The sequence below is a fragment of the Ranitomeya imitator genome, chromosome 1, assembly GCF_032444005.1.
Source record: "Ranitomeya imitator isolate aRanImi1 chromosome 1, aRanImi1.pri, whole genome shotgun sequence".
Classification (NCBI taxonomy): domain Eukaryota; kingdom Metazoa; phylum Chordata; class Amphibia; order Anura; family Dendrobatidae; genus Ranitomeya; species Ranitomeya imitator.
In genome coordinates, this window is record NC_091282.1 from 1136431272 (window position 1) to 1136455734 (window position 24463).

A 24463-nucleotide genomic window follows, 5' to 3' on the forward strand; every position below is an offset into this window, starting at 1 on the left:
TTGAAAAACTTGTAGTTTGTGTTTACATCCCTCCCTTCCTTCTTCATAATGGGATTCAATTAAGGCTTATTCCCTACTTTATTTCCATAGTTTGTCCCTATCGATGTTTCTCACAAATGCAACATTTCTCTTTCCATCAGCCACTGACGTATCATTTAGGTTCACTGTTCTTTCACGTTCCTTTCAGCCATCCAAGGGATTAATCGCCTCCTTATTAGCTGATGCGTCCCATGCACACCTCACATGCTGATGCCTCACATACAGTCTGCTTCCCAGCTGCCCTCCTCTCCTCCTCTTCTCTCCCCTCCTCTCCGCCATGCAAGATCTCCTCTGCTATAGGTTCTCTTGGTTGCCTAGCGACCCAGTACAGGACATATGTTTATTCTCCTCTCCCATTCACTCACATAGGCCTTCGTTATCTATTCTATCAACTACCCAGCTGTACCATCATCCTGCATTAACTCTTGAAAGCCCAGAATGTACCTCAGAATACCTTCACTTACATTATAATGTCATAAGAATCAGAGCCCTGGACCTTGATGTTTTACTATTTAACGTTTACCCTGTCCGTACTGTTATATTTGTGCCGTTTGCCATTTTATATTATTTCTTATTTACTGTTTGAAGTTACATCTTTGCCCAGAAAAGCCTTGTATTGAGGAAGTAGAAACCTGTATATGACTAGCCAAAAAATGAAAAGTCTAGAAGTTTTGTGCCGGGAGATTGTCCTGAATGCTGCACGTTGCTGATGGCAGCCACATCAGACACACACACGTTCAGATCTTCATTTCCTGCTGACGTTCTGGCTGCCATTCCAGCAATCACGGACATGGGTGGCTCTTCCCTACCTGATGTGTCTGCTATGTAATTGTAAAGTGCTGTGGAATATGTTGGCGCCATATAAATAAAATTATTATTATTATTAGTGTTCTATCTACGGCAAAATGAAAATATGTCAGCCACCATTTCCGAGCACGTAACCCCTGGTTGTCACCTTTACTCTAGACGTACTAATCCTCTGGGCGCCCTTCTGTTCTTTTTGTCGTTTTGCCATTCTGCATCAATGTATGTTTCCATTCCCGTCTCTGGTGCTGAGGGGACTCCCAGAGCAAGGCTCGTCCATGTAGCACTAGGGCTCGTTCGTGACAGCAGCATCAGCAGCCGGGTGCTCGCTCCCGCAGCAGCCCCTCCTCCATTCATAGCAGCCAGGATCTGTATGTATCTCTGCTACTGCAGCCTCTCTGCACCTGCAACTCCAGCATCCTCTGCAGGCTCCGGGCTGGCACCATCCCCTGCATCCCTTCCAGGTAGACAACAATAAGCCTTTGTGGAGAAGACTCTCATCATCGTGACTGCTGGATTGTAAGCAACTTCCGACTCCTGGAGATGACAGATCCTCAGCTTGTAGGGTTGTGTGTCTAGCATCGAGCCCGGATCTCTGCTCTAGATTGTAGTATCCATTGCTTCTATCTATCCGCTGCTCTGGCATTCTTACTTGGCTCTTATGTCTTGCCAGGCTTTCAATGGCAGTCCCTGTGGTCAGTCTTGTTTTTGTGCAGTGTACATGTGTAAATCAGAGGAATAGTGGTTTGCAAAGAGCTTGCTGTCAAGTGGGATAGCACATGGTGCTGAGACTGAACATTTTCCAGGTGATTGGTACTCTGTTATGGTCCAGGGGGATGCATTGATGCCTAGTCCTTAAGGACCATCTAATAGTCCCTCTCATCCGTGTATATAGAACTCAAGTTCATGGTTTAAGAAGTGCTTTGGCATTCTCACCATGCATGGTCTGTATAGACTTTGCAATGCAGAACCTTCATTCATGCACTGCAGACCCTTCTGAATCATATATGCAGAACCAAGAGTGACTATACCAGTTTCATAGTCCACATGGAATTTCTTAGCATGCTTGTTGTGTGATTGCATCCATGGTGGTTATGGAATTTATGGTCATTGTTCAACTGAAGTCCATCGGGACCATTCGTGTAGAAGCCTCTTTGCTTGGACCCTAAGCTCTTCATCTCTGATGGTCACCTAATGATCTTTCATGTAACTGATTTCCAATAATATTATTTTTCTTTATCTCAGGTCTCTTGTTATAAAAGGTATCTGGAGCCAAAAATGGACAATAAACTGCCGTATTGTCGGAAGAAACTACTTCTGTTTCTCACCATTGTGATGTGGGAGTCATCAAGGTGAGCTGATGTTTCCTATTATCTTGCACTGGGCTAATCACCTGCTGTGCTATTTTAACTGAGTTCGAACTACTAGACATTTTGGTATTTTAATTAAAACATATCTGACACCAGCCCCTAGCAATCAAAAACTAATTGGAGCATAATGTTTGGAAAAGTCATAATACTTTAAACAATGGGGGCTTCAGTAATTATGCAAATATGCCATGCCCCATTGTTGTGATTCTAGTATTGCATTCATTATATCTGCTGATTGGATGATTAGCGTAATATATATCCTGGTTGTACCATAATACCCTTGTACCACTAACTATATATATTTGCAATGTATGAATCGAGAGAACTCTATGAGCAAGAAAAGTGTTCAGACTGCCTCACGTTACTGACATGCAACGTGATGTTACTACAGGATTTATTAGACACAGTCTTGTCTCTGGAAGAGTAGACAGGATCCATCCTAAGGACCTGTAGGTGGCGGTAGTGCTCAATGCCAAGCTTCAACGCAAACACTGACTGCTTTATTAGGCAACTTTTTTGCCCATTGTGTTGTTGCTTTATAATGACAACATAAATACATAGTAAGTGTTTTCTTTCTGCCACAACTTATATTTATCTGCGATGTTCCTTACACATAGTTAGCAAGAAGGGACCATTTAGCGCTTTTTCATGGGGCTTTATTAATCGCAGGATTCCTAAAACATAAGCCTAAAATAACTCAGCTGAGGCCAGTACAATAAAAGTAATTAGCTTTTGTTATGGTTCAGCGCAGAATACTCAGCTTTTTCTTCCTGAGATTGCTTTAATGTCAAATTTTGCAATTTTTTTATTTTTTTTTATTGTATGGTCTTTTGAAAATTTTGCAACCAGTAAAATGCCCAAAATATTCATTTAAGTCAATCAAAAAAGTTGATATGATGAGTGCATGAACTATTGTATCAAGATAACATTTGCAAAATATGTATTTTATCCTCAAAGTATGTTATTATTATTATTACTATACAGCTCTGGCAAAAATTAAGAGACCGATGCAAAATGTTCAGTTTGTCTGATTTTTTTTTCTTCATAGGTATATTTTTGAGTAAAATTTAAATTGTTAATTTATTCTATAAACTTCTGACAACATGTCTCCGAATTTCCAAGCAATACATTTTGTGGTTTCTTTTTCTGAAAACGAGAAATGGTCAAATTACAAAAAAAAAGCAAACAGTGCTTTCAGACCGTTTCATAATCACTCAGAAACAAAAATTCTAATGTTTTATCTCAGGAAGAGTTCAGAAATCAATATTATGTGGAATAACCATGATTTTTAATCACAGCTTTCATGCATCTTGGCATGATTCCACCAGTCTTTCACACTGCTTCTGGCGCAGAAATGTAAGCAGTTCTTCTTTGTTTGATGGCTTGTGACTATCCATCATCCTCTTGATTACATTCCAGAGGTTTTCAATGGGGTTCAGGTCTGGAGATTGGGCTGCCCATGACAGGGATTTGATGTGGTGGTCTCTTCATTTTTGCCAGAACTGTGTATCTTGTTTTCATGACCATTCTGAAAGTTTAGCACTGAAATCATCTCTTAATAGCTAATATACGTACAGAATTAGCTCTTATTAAACATAAGAATGCCACATATTTTTTTCTTCCAATGCATCATAATTTATGGATATATCTCCCTTGTCATAATATCTCACCATTTTGAACAGTAAATTTATTAAATTTAGACGGTATTGCACTATACAACAAAGTTTTACAGCTTTGCACATTTGGCAGTGATATATACCATTCTGTAAAAATAAATGTCGGCAATGGTACTACAATAAAGTTATATGTGTGATCAGTAAAGCCTGCAATGTTAAGTATTCCATGATTTTGGGATAATGCAGTGCCTGTTTGTGTGTATATACAATTAATGTTACCATAGGACATATCAGCATAGGTCTTGAAATTAAGATATTAATGCAGAAATCTGGCTTTCTAGAAGCTTCACACAATTTTCAAAACGTTGGTTTTTGCTTATTTGTGCAAAATATTGTATGTCACTTTCCATATGAGAACTCTCAACGTATATTTTTTTTTCTGTCTAGGCAAGTGTTAGCAGACACCATGGATGATGATGCAAAAAATAACATCACCATATTCACCAGAATTTTAGACAGACTTCTAGATGGATATGATAACCGTCTCAGGCCTGGATTAGGAGGTAATGATTATGTTTCTATGATTTTAGATATATTATTCATTAGAACATCAGTGTGTAGAGTAAAAGATATTGATTTAACTCAGGATCATGCACTACGTGGATTCCGAGCTGGAGTCTAAGTATGGATGGTAAAGAACGCTTTTATATGTATTCAGTCTGAGAACAGGAGTGTAAACCTATGGAGACAGAAGAACCAGAAAAATGACAATATGGAATATATGGGTATGTTTGGAGAGTAGATTCTTGTGTTACCCTTCTACTAAACCCACTCTACCCAACATCGAAATTACCCTGGAGGGTTCAACCATAACTCCCAAGCAGCATGCCCGCTGTCTTGGGGTCATATTCGACACGGAACTTTCCTTTACTCCCTATATCCGATCACTCACTCGCTCTTGTCACCTGCATCTTAAAAACATCTCCAGAATCCGACCTTTTCTCACTGTTGAAACTGCTAAGACTCTTACTGTCGCTCTTATTCATTCTCGTCTGGACTACTACAACTCTCTTCTGATCGGTCTCCCTCTTACCAAACTTTCTCCTCTCCAATCCATCTTGAATGCTGCAGCCAGAGTCATATTTCTGTCCAGCCACTTCACCGATGCCTCCATCTTGTGCCAGTCATTACACTGGCTACCCATTCGCTACAGAGTCCAGTAGAAACTCATCTCTCTCACCCACAAAGCTCTCCACAGTTCTGCACCGCCTTATATCTCCTCTCTCATCTCTGTCTATCGCCCTACACGTGCCCTCCGTTCTACAAATAACCTAAGACTAACATCCCCTGTAATCCAAACCTCACACCTCCGTCTCCAAGACTTCTCTCGTGCTGCGCCAGCTCTCTGGAATGCACTTCTCCAGACGATCAGACTGATACCTAGCCCCGACCTATTCGAGCGCTTTGAAAACCCATTACTTCAAACAAGCCTACCACATCAACTACTCAGTAAACTAACTTTGCCCTGTTCCCTCCTTCCAAATATTATTCTGAATCTGCACCCTACTATTCTTCTGTCTCCACACCCTCCATGCACACGATAACTGCACTTGATACTTGACTGTTGCACTTAAACACACGGGCTGATGACTGGATCATGCAGCTTTATATGAAAATCCTTATTTATTATATTTGCCAGACCTGAAATAACAAGCACTTTTCACCTATTGTGTCCCCCCATTTCCTTGTAGATTGTAAGCTTGCGAGCCGGGACCTCACCCCTAATGTCACTGTTTAAATTGTCTTAACTCATACCGAATTTATTGTTTGTACATGTCACCGCTTAATTGTAAAGTGCTGCGGAATATGTTGGCGCTATATAAATAAAAATTATTATTATTATTATTATTAACACTTCCACAGGTTTCATATTCATTTATTGCCAGTGTAAGCTGATTGCTGATACCTGATGTCAGCACCTTTGTACCACTTGAATATAAAAGGGTATATGGGGGCATATACAGATCTGGCAAAAATTAAGAGACCACCACATCAAATCCCTGTCATGGGCAGCCCAATCTCCAGACCTGAACCCCATTGAAAACCTCTGTAATGTAATCAAGAGGATGATGGATAGTCACAAGCTAGAAAACAAAGAAGAACTGCTGAAATTTTTGATCCAAGAGCAGTGTGAAAGGCTATGAACACGTTGCGGAATGGGGTGCAGAATTTTCTGCCCAATATCCGCATCTCCTGGCAGAATCCGCAGGTGCAGATTTGCCGTGGATTTTCTGCGGATTTTGTGAGGTTTTTATATGGAATTGATGCTGATTTTGTGCGGATTTTCTGCGTTTTTTACCCCTGCAGATTTCTATAATGGAAGGGTGAAGAAACGCTGCAGATCCGCACAAAAGAAGTGACATGCACTTCTTTTAAATCCGCAGCGTTTCTGCGTGGATTTTTCCATACCATCTGCACAGCTTTTTTTTTTCACATTGATTTACATTGTACTGTAAGTCACAGTGCGGAACTGCAGCGTTTCTGCGTGGAAAAATCCGCTGCGGATCCGCACTAAATCCGCATCGTGTGCAGATAGCCAAAGACTGGTGGAAAGCATGCCAAGATGCATGAAAGCTGTGATTAAAAATCATGGGTATTCCGCAAAATATTGATTTCTGAACTCTTCCTGAGTTAAAACATTAGTATTGTTGTTTCTAAATGATTATGAACTTGTTTTCTTTGCATTATTTGAGGTCTGAAAGTACTGGCTTATTTTTAAATTTTGACCATTTCTCCTTTTCAGAAAAAAAAAATACAAAACATTGCTTGGAAATTCGGAGACATGTTGTCAGAAGTTTATAGAATAAAAGAACAATTTACATTTTCCTCAAATATATACCTATAAAGAGAAAAACCAGACAAACTGAACATTTTGCAGTGGTCTCTTAATTTTTGCCAGAGCTGTATATATCCAGTAGTCACCTTCACCACTAGTTGGTATTATTATAAGTAGTGGGCTGATGGTGCATGGCACTTTTGCTTTTCCACTGTACTTTCATAGAGTTTATATAATTTTCCTTTAGTTGATCACTAGTTGTCACTCTATATATCCATTCTTTTGTGACTCAAACCACATTCACTTATTGACTGAACAGATGTAGCAGAACTGAGTGTGTCGATCGAATCAATTAAATCAAGATATGGTCACTCTGCCTTGCGCATGCAGCATTATTTTTCCTTAGAACATTATCATGGCAAATATCCATACAGCCTTAGAGAACTATATGACACATTCAGCTCATTACATCAGTGCTGTACTTATTTTTGAGGGGGGACAAGAATGTGGTCTCTTTTTTTGTCTATTTTAACTCAATTTTTTATCCAGCTGAACAGAACATTTCTGTTTCTAAAAAAGTTCTTGCATTGCCACAGTCGAATCTTGTAAGGAACCAATATAGCAGTCGTTTGTATTATGAAATAGTGAATAGAAATTGGACTTTACTTTGTTTAACTTGTAGCAGTGAAAAAGGAGGAAATCTAAAATTATTGATAAGTAAAAATGTAAGATTAGTTTTATGTTAGGAAATCTGTGAAACCGTTGCGGTTTATATCGTCATTCTTTCCTCATTCTTTGCATTAGTCTTTATCTTTAGGCATTTGCATACCAAAATCGATTTTGCATTATTACCTGTTACTCCATGATTGACCATATGATAGCTTATGTTTTATACTCTATGTGTAAAATTCTAGATCTCTTTTGATATATTATATGGGAGCTTGTAACGTCCCCTTGTGTTTTGATACAACTCATAAAGACAACAGTGCAGCAGATCATTGACCTGGCAGTGCCCTCTTAGGGTACGTCCACACTGGGCGTTTTTGCTCCTTTTTGTTCTGCAGCAAAACCTGATCTTCTTGGCAGGAAAGAAGCTGTGTCAAAAACTCAGGTTTAGGTGTGTTTTTGGTGCATTTTTTGTTGCGTATTTGGTGCGTTTTTGGTGCGTTTTTTTATGCGTTTTTTTGTGCATTTTTTCTCTCTGTCAATGATAATGTCCTTGAATTTTCAGCAGCAAAAATGCCACAAATAATGATACCTGCAATTTTGCTGCGTTTTTGTTGCGTTTTTTTCAATGCCCATTCAAGTCAATGGGTGAAAAACGCTGAACAAACGCTAAAAGAAGTGACATGCTCTATGTCCAAAAAACGCAGCAAAGCACAAAATACTGATCTCACAAATAAACACAAATAAACAATGTGTGTGCATGAGATTTCTGAAATCTCACAGGCTTTGCTGGTACTGTAAAAAGCAGCTGAAAAAAAGCATAAAAAATGCAGCAAAAAAACGCAGCAAAAACTCCCTGTGTGAACTTACCCTTAGGCCTCTTTCACACGTCAGTGTCTCCGGTACGTGTACTGACAGTTTTCTCACGTACCGGAGACAGTGACACACGTAGACCCATTCAAATGAATGGGTCTATGCACATGTCTCTGTGTTTTCATGGACTGTGTGTCCGTGTTGAAAACACGGAGACATGTCCGCTTTTCTCCGGCAGCATGGTCCACAAAGCATCCCGCACACCTGCACACGGAGAACAGTGTGCAGTCTCCTCCGTGTGCATGTACCGTGGTAGAAGAGACAGTGCTGCAGTAAGCGCTGTCCCCTCTGCGTGTGGTGCTGAAGGCGGCATTCATTTCTTCTCCCCTGCAGGAGAGAAGAGATGAAAAATCAAGTTTTTTTTGTTTAAAATAAAGTTTGGGGTCACCTCACGCCTCCCATCCCCCGTGCGCTTGCCAGCTTGCACATATTCATCACTGTAATGAGAGGTACAACGTGACCGCTCACACAGGACAGGCTGCCGGCACTGAGAGCAGACATCGCAGGAGCTGGGTGAGTATTTCTTGGCAAGCGGGCGGGCGCACGGGGGATGGGAGGCGGAAGGTGACCCCAAACTTTATTTTTAACAAACAAAAAAAAAAACTTGATTTTTCATTCCTTCTCTCCAGCGAACGCTGCTGGGGAGAAGGAATGAATGTCGGCTTCAGCACCAAAAGCAGGGGACAGCACTTAACTGTAGCGCTGTCTCCTGCACAGTCCGTGTGGTCCTCAGTCGGCACACAGGCGGCACATGCTGCCTCACATCTGCCACACTGATGTGCCACGTGAGCACACGGACACAGATAACTCCGGTACCGATTTCTCCGGTACCAGAATTATCTTGATGTGTGAAACCGGCCTTAGACACATTAAAATTTTAAGTTTAATTTTGCAGCAAAAATTCAGTTTACACCTGCATCATTCTTTTATAAACCAAGTCACAGGTGAGACCACATTATGGTGATGCACCAAATTTATATAGTTCCATGCACCCACATAACAAATTTATTACAATTAGATCCACCCTGACTCAAATTTAAGAATCTTGTAAAAAAACAGATAGTAAACCTACCCAATTCATCAAGGGAAATGTGAACTTTTTTTTACAATCCCTCACTGCCATCTCTAAGACTTCTCCTGCCCTGCACCTACAGTATAATCCTAGCCATGGAATCTTTACAATGAACAGTTTTAGGGCACGGTCACATGGAGTTTTGAAGTGAATTTTGTTTCAAAATCCACATTATAGAGTATTCAAAGTATCTGCAGATCTGCTTTTAAACCCATGTAAAAAATACTCAGTGTGACAAAACCTAAGGCCACGTTCACATATTCAGTATTTGGTCAGTATTTTACATCAGTAATTGTAAACTGTCACCAGGAGTGGGTGATAAATGCAGAAGTGGTGCATATGTTTCTATTATACTTTTCCTCTGATTGTTCCTCTCCTGGTTTTGGCTTACAAATACTGATGTAAAATACTGATCAAATGCTGAATGTGTGCACGTGGCCTTAGGAGACTACACTGAGACTTTTTGTAGCCCTACTGATTAGTTCTTTCAAATGACTGCTGTAGTTCACAAGGATATATACAAGAGTAAGAGGACCACAGCTGTAGCCATATGTGCCCTAGGCATAATGACCTATTTACCCCAACCTTACCACTCGTTTCTCCTCTGTTTTCCTGGTTACTCCACATCTCACTTCCTTTTATAGCATTTTTGGCACAGATTTTTGGTGATTGACTGATTCATGCAGCAAAATACTCCATTGTTTGTATAATGCGCACTTTGACTAATACACTGTTTCCCTTATTTTATAGAAACAGTAAGCTATACAGAGCAGGCTCTATTTTTCTTAAGTCTTACTGAATACTATATGCTGGTTTTCTATAAATATTATTATTATTATTATTATTATTATTATTATTATTATTATTATCCCTGAGTCTATATAGTTCTGCAGCTAAAAGCCCACCCTACCAAACGCACTCAATAAAATACTAAAGGGAAAAATGATAACTTCTGCTCTGTTAAGTTTACTTTGCTATTTGAATAGGTTTCTTTTGCATTTTTTATGTTTTGAACCTTTCTGATACATAAAAAGTTTGTATGCTATTGCTGTTGGAGATCTCACCTTCTTCTGTTGCGTGATGCCTTTAACCCCTTTCCAACATAATAGTACGCTGATGCTGGACCCCCTCCCTTTGATGTGGGCTCCGGCGGTGAGCCAAATCTTTCCCGATGCATGTTAGCTGTTTTGAACAGACATGTGCCCAGAATAGTTGCGGGTGAAATCGCGATCCACCCGCCGCTATTAACCCGCTAAATGCCGCTGTGAAATGTTGATAGTGGCATTTAACTTGCACTTCCGGCCATTGGGCTGGAAATCCGGCCACCAGGAGACCTCTATGGTTGTCACTGCCAGATTGCTGTGAGCGCCACCCAGTGGTCAGCACTCATAAAAAGTGAGCAATTGTACAGTACTATATAGAGGCGATCTGATAATCATCTCTATGTAGCATAGCCAATCGGGTTGTGGCAGCTTCCAGTCTCCTATGGAGACTATTGAAGCATGCCAAAAGTAAAAAAAAAGATTTTTAAAAAGATAAAAAATATATAAAAGTTCAGATCATCCTCCTTCCGCCCCATTCAAAATAAAACAATAAAAAGAAAATCAAACATACATATGTTTGGTATCACCGCGTTTAGAATCACCCGATCTATCAATAATAAAATATTAACCTGATCACTAAACGCTGTAGCGAGAAAAAAGTAAAAATGCCAGAATTACTTTTTTTGGTCGCCATTACATTGCATTAAAATGTAATAACGGGCGATCAAAAGATCATATCTGTACCAAAAAGGAATCATTAAAAATGTCATCTCGGCACACAAAAAATAAGCCCTCACCCAACTCGAGATCATGCAAAATGGAGATGCTATGGGTATCGGAAAATGGCACAATTTTTTTTGTTTTTTTAAGCAAAGTTTGGATTTTTTTTTCACCACTTAGATAAAAAATAACCTCTACATGTTTAGTGTCTATGAGCTCGTAATGGCCTGGAGAGTCATAATGGCAGGTAAGTTTTTGTATTTAGTGAACCTAGTAAAAAAGCTAAACAAAAAAACACTGTGGGATTGCACTTTTTTGCAATTTCCCCGCAGGTGGAATTTTGTTCCCATTTTCTTCTACACGACATGGTAAAACCAGTGGTGCCATTCAAAAGTAGAACTCGTCCTGCAAAAAAAAACGCCCTCACACGGCCATATTGACAGAAAAAGTAAAAAGTTATGGCTCTGAGAAAAAGGGGAACAAAATATGAAAACGCAAAACTGAAAATACCTTCGGGGTTAAGCGGTTAATAATATGCTACAAGTGCTGCTCTATTGCACTCTTGTTACTATAAAGTCATCCGACACTTGTGATCATTAAATATAATATAAACAAAAGACATCATTATTTGTATTTGTTAAGCCTGGGGCACATGTCTTTTATGTAAGAACAAGCTTTGCCATCATTACTTTTCTATTATCAGATGTAATAGATTTTGCTTTTTGGTATGCTCCTTTATTGAATGCAGATTATTCTTTTGCTTTTACTCATTTACTTTTTGTAACCACTTTTTGTTTTTAAGTATTAATTTAAACAATCATTTTTGATTTTTCCTTTATTTTTTGCATATGTTGGATGTAATTTCAAGAAAGATTGTTCTTTCGATTGGTCTATTAACGATGATTAACTGGTAAAGAGTACTTGACATATTTAATGGGGAGGATTTTGGTTTTATTCTATATGTCTAGTGTTTGAAAGGTTTTCTTTTTTGTAAGAGATCAAATTTGGCAAGTAAAGCCTTACAAATACCTATAACAAGTCTCTTAAGAATGTAATTGCCATGTTAATCATATGGCTAATCATGTTGCTAATGCATGAATTCAGTATACATCTGTTAAGTACGCAAATTCATCTCATTAAAACAATTCATCATACTGAACGAATGTCACCCATATTCAGATTAACTCTTCTGTTCCAGCAGATGGTTAAGTCACGTGGCTTTTAAATCTTACAAATCTGTAAAAATAATATTTAATTGAAAACTTAATGTCTTTATAAAGTGAAATTTAAAATTGATGTTAATATAAAATCTGCTTTATGTTACTAGATTCCTGAAATTTAATTCTTCTTGTTGCAATATATTCATGAAACATCTATCAACACTATTGGCTTTTCATACATATACTAGCCAGAGCCAGTATTCATGAAGGTTTTAATTTAGCTGTATCAGCTGCCATAAAGTATGATGAAATGCTGAACACTTATATGGAGTTTAATGATTAAAGTTAAACAATTGGACTGGAGTTTACGTGTAAATCTCTGAAATACATGATTGAGACGGAACCTCTAGAAGAAGATTCCCTATAATTAGGCAGATGGAGGTACTGTGGACACCGTCTGACCTGTGATTCGGCGGTGTTCGTCTTTTTTTAGGACTATTATTATTATTTATTATAGCACCATTTAAGTACCGGGAGACGAGGTCACAGATGTATGGTGGAGACAGGTTGTGGATGGCTTTGTATGTCATGGTTAGGGTTTTGAACTGGAGTCTTTGGGTAATGGGGAGCCAGTGCAGGAATTGACAGTGGGGAGAGACCGGGGAATAGCAGGGGGACAAGTGGATCAGACAGGCAACAGAGTTTAGAATAGATTGGAGGGGTGCGAGAGTGTTAGTGGGGAGTCCACAGAGCAGGAGGTTGCAGTAGTCAAGGCGGAGATGATGATGGCATGGCCATGGGTTTTTGCAGATTCTTGGTTGCGGAATGTACGGATCTGTGAAATATTTTTGAGTTGAAGTTGACAGGAAATGGAAAGGGCTTGTATATGTGGTTTCAAAGAGAGATCAGTGTCAAGTATAATTCAGAAGCAGGGAGCTTCTGGGACTGGGGAGAGTGGGCAGCCGTTTACTTTAATGGATAGGTTCGTTGGGGGATTGAGTGAGATGGGGGACAGATGATGAGTTCTTTTTTATCCATATTAAGTTTTAGAATTCTAGTGGAGAAGAAGGATGCAATAGCGGACAGACATTGTAGGATTCTGGTTAGTAGGGTGGTGATATCTGGTCCAGAGATATAGATCTGTGTGTCATCAGCATAGAGGTGATACTAAAAGACGTGAGATTCTATGAGCTGTCCCAGGCCGAAGGTGTAGATTGAGAAGAGCAGGGGCCCTAGGATTGAACCTTGCGGGACTCCGACAGATATGGGGCATGGTGAGGAGGTGGTGTGAAAGGGGAGACGCTGAATGTCCGGTCTGTTAGCTATGATGCGATCCATGATAGGGCCAAGTCTGTGATGCCAAGTGATGAGAGGGTCTGTAGTAATAGGGAATGATCCACTGTGTCAAAGGCAGAGGAGAGGTGCAGAAGGAGGAGCACAGAGTAGTGCCGCTTGGCCTTGGCAGTTACTAGTTCAATGGTGACCTTAGTTAGGGTAGTTTCAGTAGTTTCAGTGGAGTGGTGTGGCCAGAAGCCAGTTTGTAAGCGGTCAAAGAGGGAACAAGAAGAGAGGTGGGCATACAGTTCAAGATGGATGTGTTGTTTCAGTAGTTTTGAGAAAAAGGGGAGAATTGATATAGGGCAATAGCTAGATGCAGAGGATGGGTCAAGGGAGGGCTTTTTGAGAATAGGTGTGATTGAGGCATGTTTAAAGCTTGAGGCGAAAACACCAGTTGTTAGTGATAGATTGAAGAGATGGGTTAGGGTTGGGATGAAGACTGTAGTGAGGTTTGGGATGAAGTGGGATGGGATCGGTGTTGTGAATTCTGTGGTCAAGCTCCCTCCTGTGGTCATGAGTGGTACTTCGGCTGGTTCTGTCTATGAGCTTCCGCTGGTGGATGTGAGTGGGGCTGCGGCTTCTGAGTTTCCTTCCTCAGGTGACGAGGTTAAGTCGTTAGGTGCTGCTCTGTTTAACTCCACCTAGTTCTTTGTTCCTGGCCTCCAGTCAATGTTCCAGTATTGGTCTGGCTCTCTCCTGGATCGTTCTTGTGGCCTGTCTGCCCTGCATAAGCTAAGTTCTGCTTGTGTTACTTTTGTTTGCTATATTTTCTGTCCAGCTTGCTATATTGGTTTTTCTTGCTTGCTAGAAGCTCTGAGACGCAGAGGGAGCACCTCCGTACCGTTAGTCGGTGCGGAGGGTCTTTTTGCCCCTCTGCGTGGTTGTTTGTAGGTTTTTGTGCTGACCGCAAAGCTATTTTTCCTATCCTCGGTCTATTCAGTAAGTCGGGCCTCACTTTGCTAAAATCTATTTCATCTCTGTGTTTGTATTTTCATCTTAACTCACAGTCATTATATGTGGGGGGCTGCCTTTTCCTTTGGGGAATTTCTCTGAGGCAAGGTAGGCTTATTTTTCTATCTTCAGGGCTAGTTAGTTTCTCAGGCTGTGCCGAGTTGCATAAGGAGCGTTAGGCGCAATCCACGGCTACCTCTAGTGTGGTATGATAGGATTAGGGATTGCGGTCAGCAGAGTTCCCAAGTCTCAGAGCTCGTCCTATGTTAGTAACTATCAGGTCACTTTGTGTGCTCTTAACCACTAGGTCCATTGTGGTTCTGAATCACCTGTTCATAACAGATTGGGTCAAGTGCACAGGTGGTGAGATGTGATCTTAAGAGTAGAGTGGAGAATTGATCTTCTGTAATGGTGGAGAAGTTAGTTTTGGAGGTGGAGGGCTGGGCAGTTAGGAGGAAGGGCTCTGGGGTTGTCGACCAAAACTGTCTCTGAAGCTATCAATCTTCCGCTTGAAAAATGAGGCAAAGTTTTCAGCTGAGATGAGTGGAGAGGGAGGAGGTGCTGGGGGACGGAGGAGAGAATTGAAGGTGTTGAATAGCTGTTAAGGGTTGTGAGACAGGGAGGATATGAGAGATGAGAAAAAGGTTTGATTAGCTGAAGCGAGTGTGGCGTGAAAAGTAGTGAGGGACTGTTTGAATGCGATGAAGTCCTCATTGGAGTGTGATCTTTTCCATCTCTGCTCAGCAACCCTGGAAGCCCGTTGCAGGGCTATTGATTTTGTGAGCTTTGGTATGTGTGAGAAGGGCAACTGATTCCAGAGCTGCAGCTATTGTGGTTTTATATAGAGTGGCAGCAGCATCCACATTGTGAAAGGAACTTATGTCTGTAAGAGGGAGAAGGATTCAGAGAGTGAGTGTAGATCAAGGTTTTTAAGATTTCTGCGAGGGTGTGCAAGTTTATGGAGTGGGGATTATAGACCTGGAGGGGAGAGGGAAAAGAATGTACTGTAAGTAAGTTGTGGTCAGAAAGAGGAAGAAGTGCGTTAGAGAGGTTGGATATGGAGCAGAGGTGGGTTAAGATGAGGTCCAGTGTGTGGCCATCTTTGTGAGTGACTGTAGACGACCATTGAGTGAGGCCGAAGGAGGAAGTGAGAGGTAGAAGCTTAGTGGCCGCTGGCTGAGAGGGAAGTGTCAATGGGGATGTTGAAGTCGCCCAAGATGATAGCAGGGATGTCAGCGGAGAGGAAATTAAGCAGCCAGGTGGTGAAGTGGTCGAAGAAGTTGGTGGCTGGCCCTGGGGGGTGGTAAATGACAGCCAGTTGGAGGTTGGAGGGGGAGTAGATGGGCACAGAGTGCACCTCAAAGGAAGGGAGAGTAACAGAGGGTGGCAGTGGGATTGGGGTGAAGGAGCAGTTATCTGACAGGAGAAAACCAACTCCTCCACCATACTTGCTGCAGGGTCGGAATGGTTGGAAAGGGGAAAGGAGGAATCCACCATACGAGAGTGCAGCAGGAGAGTCTTGGCAGACTTGTGCTATGCAATATATGTGCTACAAAGTGCATTCAGGTGTGAATCAGAGAGGAGAATTCTGTGCTCCTCTTGGTCAGAGAATTAACCCCTTAACGACCGCCGATACGCCTTTTAACGGCGGCAGTTAACCGTTAATTAATGGCGCTGTGAAAAAAGTGAATAGCGCCTCTCAGAGTTCGATTTTCTCTGGGGTCTTGGTTGCCGGGGGTAGCCGAGACCCCAAAGAACATGATTCGGGTTTTTTTAACCGACCTCGGGTTGCGATCGCTGGTAATTAACCGTTTACCGGCGGTCGCAAAAAAAGAACAACGCGATTTCCCATTTAATTTCTCTGTCCTCCGATGTGATTGCACATCAGAGGACAGAGAAATTGGGTCCTCGATAGCCCCCAATACTCACCTGTCTCCCCCGGTGCTCCTCGTGTCTCAGGATGGGCGCCGCCATCTTGTTCCGGCAAAAAAATGGCGGGCGCAAGCGTAGTGTGCCCGCCGGCCAGCAACCGGAAGATCTTTGGGGTCTCGGCTGCCAGGGGTAGCCGAGACCCCAAAGAACATGATCGGGGTCGGTTTTTACCGACCCCTGTTTTGCGATCACCGGTAATTAACTGTTTACCGGCGGCCGCAAAAAAAAAAAGCGATGTGTCATTCTCTGTCCTCTGATGTGATCGCACATCAGAGTTCATAGAAAAAGGGGGATTCGGGGACCCTGTTATACTTACCGGTGTCCCTGGGTCCTACTGCGTCCCCTCCTGCCCGCCGGCTTCTTCATCCGGTAGGAAATAGGCGGGCGCATGCGCAGTGCGCCTGCCATGACCTGCCGGCCGGCAGCTAGAGGAGTTGGGGCTAAATTTCGGGTTAGGGTTAGGGTTAGGATTGGGACTAAATTTAGGGTTAGGGATAGGGTTAGGGTTGGGGCTAAATTTAGGGTTAGGGTTAGGGTTGGGGCTAAATGTAGGGTAAGGGCTAGGGTTAAGGCTAGAGTTTGGCTTCTTTCACACTTGCGTCAGTACGGGGCCGTCGCAATGCGTCGGCCCGACGTACCGACGCACGTTGTGAAAATTGTGCACAACGTGGGCAGTGGATGCAGTTTTTCAACGCATCCGCTGCCCAGTCTATGTCCTGGGGAGGAGGGGGCAGAGTTACGGCCACGCATGTGCAGTCGGAAATAGCGGACGTGACGTACAAAAAACGTTACATTGAACTTTTTTGTGACGACTGTCGGCCAAAACACAATGGATCCAGTGCATGATGGACGCGACGTGTGGCCATCCATCGAGATCCGTTGGCAATACAAGTCTATGGGCAAAAAATGCATCCTGCGAGCATTTTTGCAGGATCCGTTTTTTGTCCAAAACGATGGATTGCGACGGATGCCACACGACGCAAATGTGAAAGTAGCCTTAGGACTAGGGTTAGGGCTAGGGTTAGGGTTGGGGCTAAAGTTAGGGCCAGGGTTAGGGTTAGGGTTGGCGCTAAATTTAGGGTTAGGGTTAGGGCTAGGGTTATGGTTGGGGCTAAAGTTAGGGTTAGGGTTGGGGCTAAAGTTAGGGCTAGGGTTGGGGCTAAAGTTGGGGCTAGGGTTGCTGCTAAAGTTAGGGTTAGAGTTGGGATTAGGGTTAGGGTTTGGATTAGGGTTGGTATTAGGGTTAAGGTTGGCATTAGGGTTACGTTTGGGATTAGGGTTAGGTTTGGGATTAGGGTTAAGGTTAGGGTTGGGATTAGGGTTATGGGTGTATTGGGATTAGGGTTAGGTTTGAGGTTAGGGTTGAGATTAGGACTAGGGGTTTGTTGGATTTAGGGTTTTGATTAGGGTTATGGTTAGGGTTGAGATTAGGGTTGTTTTGGGGTTATGGTTGTGATTATCATTAGGGTTGTGATTAGAATTGTGGATCTGGTTGGGATTAGGGTTAGGGGTGTGTTGGGGGTAGGGTTGGAGTTACAATTGGGGGTTTCCACTGTTTAGGTACATCAGGAGGTCTCCAAACACGACAGCCAATTTTGCGCTCAAAAAGTCAAATGGTGCTCCCTCCCTTTCTAAGCTCTGCCATGCGCCCAAACAGTGGTTTACCCCCACATATGGGGCATCAGCGTACTTCGGATAAATTGGACAACAACTTTTGGGGTCAAATTTCTCTTGTTACCCTTGTGAAAATAGAACATGGGGGCTAAAAAATCTTTTTTGTGGAAAAAAAAATATTTATTTTCACAACTCAGCATTATAAACTTCTGGGAAGCACTTGGGCATTCAAAGTTCTCACCACACATCTAGATAAGTTCCTTGTGGGGTCTAGTTTCCAAAATTGGGTCACTTGTGGGGGGTTTCTACTGTTTAGGTACATCAGGGACTCTGCAAACGCAACATAATGCCCGCAGACCATTCTATCAAAGTCTGCATTCCAAAACGGCGCTCCTTCACTTCGGAGCTCTGCCATGCGCCCAAACAGTGGTCTCCCCCACATATGGGGTATAAGCCTACTCAGCATAAATTGCACAATAAATTTTGGGGTCCAATTTCTGATTGGATTTTTTAATTTTCATGGCTCTACATTATAAACTTCTGTGAAGCAGTTGGGGGTTCATAGTGCTCACCACACATCTAGATAAGCTTTCTTGGGGGATATAGTTTCCAAAATGGGGTTACTTGTGGGGGTTTCTACTGTTTAAGTACATCAGGAGCTCTGCAAATGCAACATGATGCCCACAGACCATCCTATCAAAGTCTGCATTCTGCTCCTTCCCTTCTGAGCCCCTATGGGTGCCCAAACAGTGCCCCTCCACATATGGGGTATCAGCATACTCAGGACAAACTGGTCAACAGATTTTGGGGTCCAATGTCTCCTGTTACCCTTGAGAAAATAAAAACATTGCAGGCTAAAAAAACATTTTTGAGGGGGAAAAAAGGATTTTTTGCTTTCATGGCTCTACTTTATAAATTTCTGTGAGCACTTGGGGGTTTAAAGTGCTCACCACACATCTAGATAAGTTCCTTAAGGGGTCTAGTTTCCAAAATGGGGTCACTTGTGGGGGGTTTCTACTGTTTAGGCACATCAGGGGCTCTCCAAACGCGACATGGCGTCTGATCTCAATTCCAGCCAATTCTACATTGAAAAAGTAAAATGGCACTCTTTTTCTTCCAAGCTCTGCGGTGCACCCAAGCAGTGGTTTACCCCCACATATGGGGTATCGACGTAGTCAGGAGAAATTGCACAACAACTTTTGTGGTCTAATTTCTCCTGTTACTCTTGTAAAAATAAAAATTTGGGGGCAAAGATATCTTTTTTGTAGAAAAAATGTGATTTTTTATTTTCACGGCTCTACGTTATAAACTTATGTGAAGCACCTGGGGGTTTAAAGTGCTCACCACATATCTCGATAAGTTTCTTAAGGGGTCTAATTTCCAAAATGGTGTCACTTGTGGGGGGTTTCCATTATTTAGGCACATCAGGGGCTCTCTAAACGTGACATGGCATCCGATCTCAATTCCAGCCAACTCTGCATTGAAAAAGTCAAACGGCGCTCCTTCTCTTCCAAGCTCTGCGGTGCGCCCAAACAGTGGTTTACCCCCATATATAGGGTATCGGCGTATTCAGGAGAAATTGCTCAACAAAACTTATAGTTAAATTTCTGTTTTTACAATTGTGAAAATAAAAAAATGGCTCTGACTTAAAATGTTTGCAAAAAAAAGTGAAATGTTCATTTTTTTCCTTCCACATTTTTTCAGTTCCTGTGAAGCACGTAAAGGGTTATTAAACTTCTTGAATGTGGTTTTGAGCACCTTGAGGGGTGCAGTTTTTAGAATGGTGTCACATTTGGTTATTTTCTATCATATAGACCCCTCAAAATGACTTCAAATGTGATGTGGTCCCTAAAAAAAATGGTGTTGTAAAAATGAGAAATTGCTGGTCATATTTTAACCCTTATAACTCCCTAACAAAAAAATGTTTTTTCTAAAATTGTGCTGATGTAAAGTAGACATGTGGGAAATGTTATTTATTAACTTTTTTTTTGTGACATATCTCTCTGATTTAAGAGCATAAAAATACAAAGTTTGAAGATTGCTAAATTTTAAAAATTTTCGCCATATTTCCGTTTTTTTTCATAAATAATCGCAAGTAATATTGAAGAAATGTCACCACTATCATGAAGTACAATATGTCATGAAAAAACATTCTCTGAATCAGCAGGATCTGTTAAAGCGTTCCAGAGTTATAACCTCATAATATGACTGTGGTTAGAATTGTAAAAATTGGCTCGGTCATTAAGTTCCAAATTGGCTCTGTCACTAAGGGGTTAAGACTGGACCAGATGCATATGATCAAGCCAAAGTAAACAAGGTCATAAATAACACTGGGGTAAAGCTGGAGTTAGTTGATAGATGTACCAAGTGAATACTAGGAGCAAGAGATAAGAAGTCTGTGTGGAAAGTTGAGTGATGTACCAAGTGAATACTAGGAGCAGAGGTAAGAAGTCTGTGTGGAAAGTGAGTGACATACCAAGTGAATCCTAGGAGCAGAGGTAATAAGTCTGTGTGGAAAGCTGAGTGACGTACCAAGTGAATCCTAGGAGCAGAGGTAAGAAGTCTGTATGGAAAGCTGATTGACGTACCAAGTGAATATTAGGAGCAGAGGTAAGAAGTCTGTGTGGAAAGCTGAGTGATGTACATACCTGTAGGGAGAATAGACAAAGAGACATGCTGATTAGAGTGCGATGGTGGCAGATGGCAGGGCACAGTCTGTATACATCATTCTGGAATTAATAAGAGATTGCATAAAAGTGCCATCGGCAACAGTTTTGTGCACTTCTGAAAAGAATGACACCCCTAAACAGAGGCCAGATAGAGTTCAGAGTAACTTTGCTGCCTCATTATAGTGAATGGATCCCTTGGGGATGTCATCTTAATCATGTCACTCAGAGATGAAGATGGAAACCCCAAAGTAAGTGCTCAGTGTAGAGCGCCGGATAAATGTGATGCCAAACGTTAGGTAAAATGTCCCCAATAAAATCTTCAACTCAATCCACAAAAAAAAGCAAGTCCCCACTCAGGTCTGTTATCTGTTAATGAAAATATAGGGAGCTTCCATGTTACTGGTAGCATTAAGGCTCTGGAAAAGCAAAATGGCTCCTCACCCACCAAAATAAATTCAGCAAATTCTCCGCTCTCAAATCCAAATGACCCCTCCCTTCTGATCCCCACAGTGCACCTATACCACATATTGCATCCACATTTGGCATTACTGAAGTGATGAGAGCCCATCTAATTTACAGGTGCATGTCGCCATAAGTACGGGCTAGGCATAACTTACTGGTGATTACAGCATACTGGTCACTACAACAGCAGTTAGTTTGCAGTTTTCACTTTGCAACATTCATTGCTGCTTGTTTCTGGAAAACATCCATGGAGTCAAAATTGTCACTACACCTGTAGATAAATACCCCAAGGGGTATAGTCTCCAAAATGGGGTCACTTGAGGGGGATTCTGCTCTTCTAGCAATTAGGAGCTCTATATAGAGTTTGCAATCTGTTCTAAGATTGCCATTTGTACCCACTTCTTGTGTGAAATTGTAACATTTTTGGCTAAAACAAAATTTAGTTGGTAAAAGTGTAGTTATTTTTTCATCACTGCCCAATGGTTTAAAATTTTGTGACACACCTGTAGCATCAATATCATCACTGCACCACTACATGAATTCATTGAGAGGTATAATTTGTAAAATAGAGTCACTTATGGGGGTTCTCCTGTTCTGGCACCTCATGACCTCTCCTAGTGGGTCATGGCATCTGCAAACCATAGCAGTAAAATCTGGTGTTCCTTGCCTTCTGAACCTTGCACTGTGCCTGAAAAATATTTCCTGATTATATGTAGGGTATTGACGCACTCAGGAAAAAATGTACCTCAGTTTGTTGTAAAACATTTTCTATTAGCCCTTACAAAAATTAAAAACTTGGGACAAAAACAACATTTTAGTGGTAAAAATGTAATTTACTCTTTCTTCACCGCTCAGTGGTATAAAATTCTTTGAGGCACATGTGGTGTCAATATGATCATTGCACCACTAGATGAATTGATTGGGAAGTGAAGTTACTAAAATGAGTTCACATATAGGGAGTTTCTGTTGTTCTGGCACCTCAGGGGCTCTGCCAATGTGACATGGCGCCCTCAAACCATTCCAGCAAAATCTGAACTCCAATAAGGAGTCTCTTTCCTTCTGAGCTCTGCACTGTGCCTTAAAAGTACTATTACCCTACATATGGGGTATTGGTGTACTCAGGAGATATTGAACAAAAAAATTATGGATAAATTTCTCCTGTTTCCCTTATAAAAATGAAACATTTGCAGCCAAAATAATATATTTGTGCTGAAAATTGGATTTTTTTATTTTCATTGCTCAATGTTATAAACTTCTGTGAATCACCTGGGGGTTCAAGGTGCTCACCACACATGTAAATACATTCCTAGAGGGGTCTACTTTCCAAAATCAGGTCACTTTTGTTGGGTTTCCACTGTTTAGGCACATCAAGGGCTTTCCAAATGGGACATGATGTCCGCTAATGATTCTAGGAAATTTTACATTAGAAAAATCAAATGATTCTCCTGCCCTTCTGAGCCCTGCCATTCGCCCAAACGGTAGGTTTCTCCCTCATATGGGGTATCTGAGCACTCAGAAGAAATTGCACTATAAATTGCATGGTGCAATTTCTTCTCTAATCCTTATAAAAATACAAAATTTGGGGCTAAAATAACATTTTTGTGTGGAAAATATGATTTTATTATTTTTACGGCTCAACATTATACAGTTCTGTAATCACCTGCGGGTTCAATGTGCTCACTGTGCATCTAAATGGATTACTATAAGGGTCTATTTTCAAAAATGGGGTCGTTTGTGTAGGGTTTCCACTGTTCAGGCACATCAGGGACTCTCCAAACGGGACATGACGTCTGCTAAAGATTCCAGGAAATTTTTACATTCAAAAGGTCAAATGATGCCCCTTCCCTTCTGAGCCCTGCTGTGCACCCAAACAGTAGTTTTCTCCCTCATGTTGGGTATCGGAATACTCAGGAGAAATTGCTCAACAAACTGTGTGGTGTAATTTCTCCTGTTACTCTTATGAAAATGCAATATTTTGTGCTGAAAACATATTTGTGGGGAATATTTTATATTTTAATTATTTTTACGGCTCAACGTTATAAACTTCTGTGAAGCAACTGAGGGTTTAATGTTCTCACCACACATCTAGATCAGTTCCCTGAGGCATCTAGTTTCCAAAATGGTCACTTGTGGGGGATTTTCACTGTTTAGGCACATCAGAGGCTCTCTAAATGGGACATGATGTCTTCCAATTGTTCCAGGAAATTTTGCATTCAAAAATTCAAATGGCACTCCATCCAAGAAACTAAAGAGCAAATCTTGGGATCCATTTTTTCCTGTTACCCTTGTCAAAATAAAAAAAAATTGGATCTGAAGTAATTTTTTTGTGAAAAAAAGTCAAATGTAAAAATTTTTCTCCACATTCCAAAAATTCCTGAAGGGTTAATAAAATTTTTGAATGTGGTTTTTAGCACCTTGAGGTCACTTTTAGGTATCTTCTATCATATAGACCATTCAAATTGACCTCAAATTGGATGTGGTCTGTAAAAAAAGGTTTTATAAATTCTGTTGTAAAAATGAGAAATCGCTCGTCAAATTTCAATCCTTGTAACTTACTAACAAAATGTTTTTTTTCTCCAAAATTGTGCTGATGTAAAGTAGAGAGGAGGCAATTGTTACTTATTAACTATGTTGTGTGACATATATCTGTGATTTAAGGGCATTGAAATTCAAAGTTGGAAACATTTTCAAAATTTTAGTTTTATTTTTAGTTTTTTTTTTCACAAATAAACGCAAGTTATAGCAATTAAATTTTACCACTATCATGAAGTACAATATGTCACGAAAAAACAGCCTGAGAATCAGTGGGATCCGTTGAAGTGTTCTAGAGTTATAACCACATAAAGTGACAGTGGTCAGAATTGTAAAACTTTTCCTAATCATTTACGTGCAAACCAACTTCGTGGGTAAAAGGGTTAATGGGATGAGCTGTATCCACAATGTTTCTTATATTACAATTGAACTGATCTTGCTGAGGTTAGAACCATATTTTTTATAATTGCTAGTACATAAATGAAGGGAAAATGTACAGGATAAATGATGCCCTGTTATATCTACATATACCTTTATGCAGGACCGGCTCCAGGTTTTTGAGGGCCCTGGGCGAAAGAGTCTCAGTGGGCCCCCCCTTTAACACATACCACGATTCATGATCGCATATAAACACAGCCATGTAGTATATAACACAGCCCACGTAGTATATAGCACAGCCACGTAGCATATAACAGAGCCATGTAGTATATAACAGCCCACGTAGCATATAACACAGCCACGTAGTATATAGCACAGCCCATATAGT

At 41.1% G+C, this 24463-nt stretch overlaps 1 protein-coding gene across 2 annotated transcripts in view; it reads left to right on the forward strand.

Moving 5' to 3' along the window:
* Positions 1 to 1198: 1198 nt before the first annotated feature.
* The window catches only part of GABRA2 (gamma-aminobutyric acid type A receptor subunit alpha2), a 359232-nt gene continuing 335967 nt past the window's right edge, over positions 1199 to 24463 (forward strand). The window contains exons 1-3 of one of the 2 annotated variants that reach the window (XM_069744513.1): positions 1199 to 1362; positions 2089 to 2195; positions 4277 to 4392. In XM_069744513.1, the coding sequence (XP_069600614.1) occupies positions 2122 to 2195; positions 4277 to 4392 (190 nt within the window). In that variant the 5' untranslated portion in view covers positions 1199 to 1362; positions 2089 to 2121. The remainder of the gene's footprint in view (positions 1363 to 2088; positions 2196 to 4276; positions 4393 to 24463) is intronic. The other variant, XM_069744514.1, reaches the window with a different exon arrangement.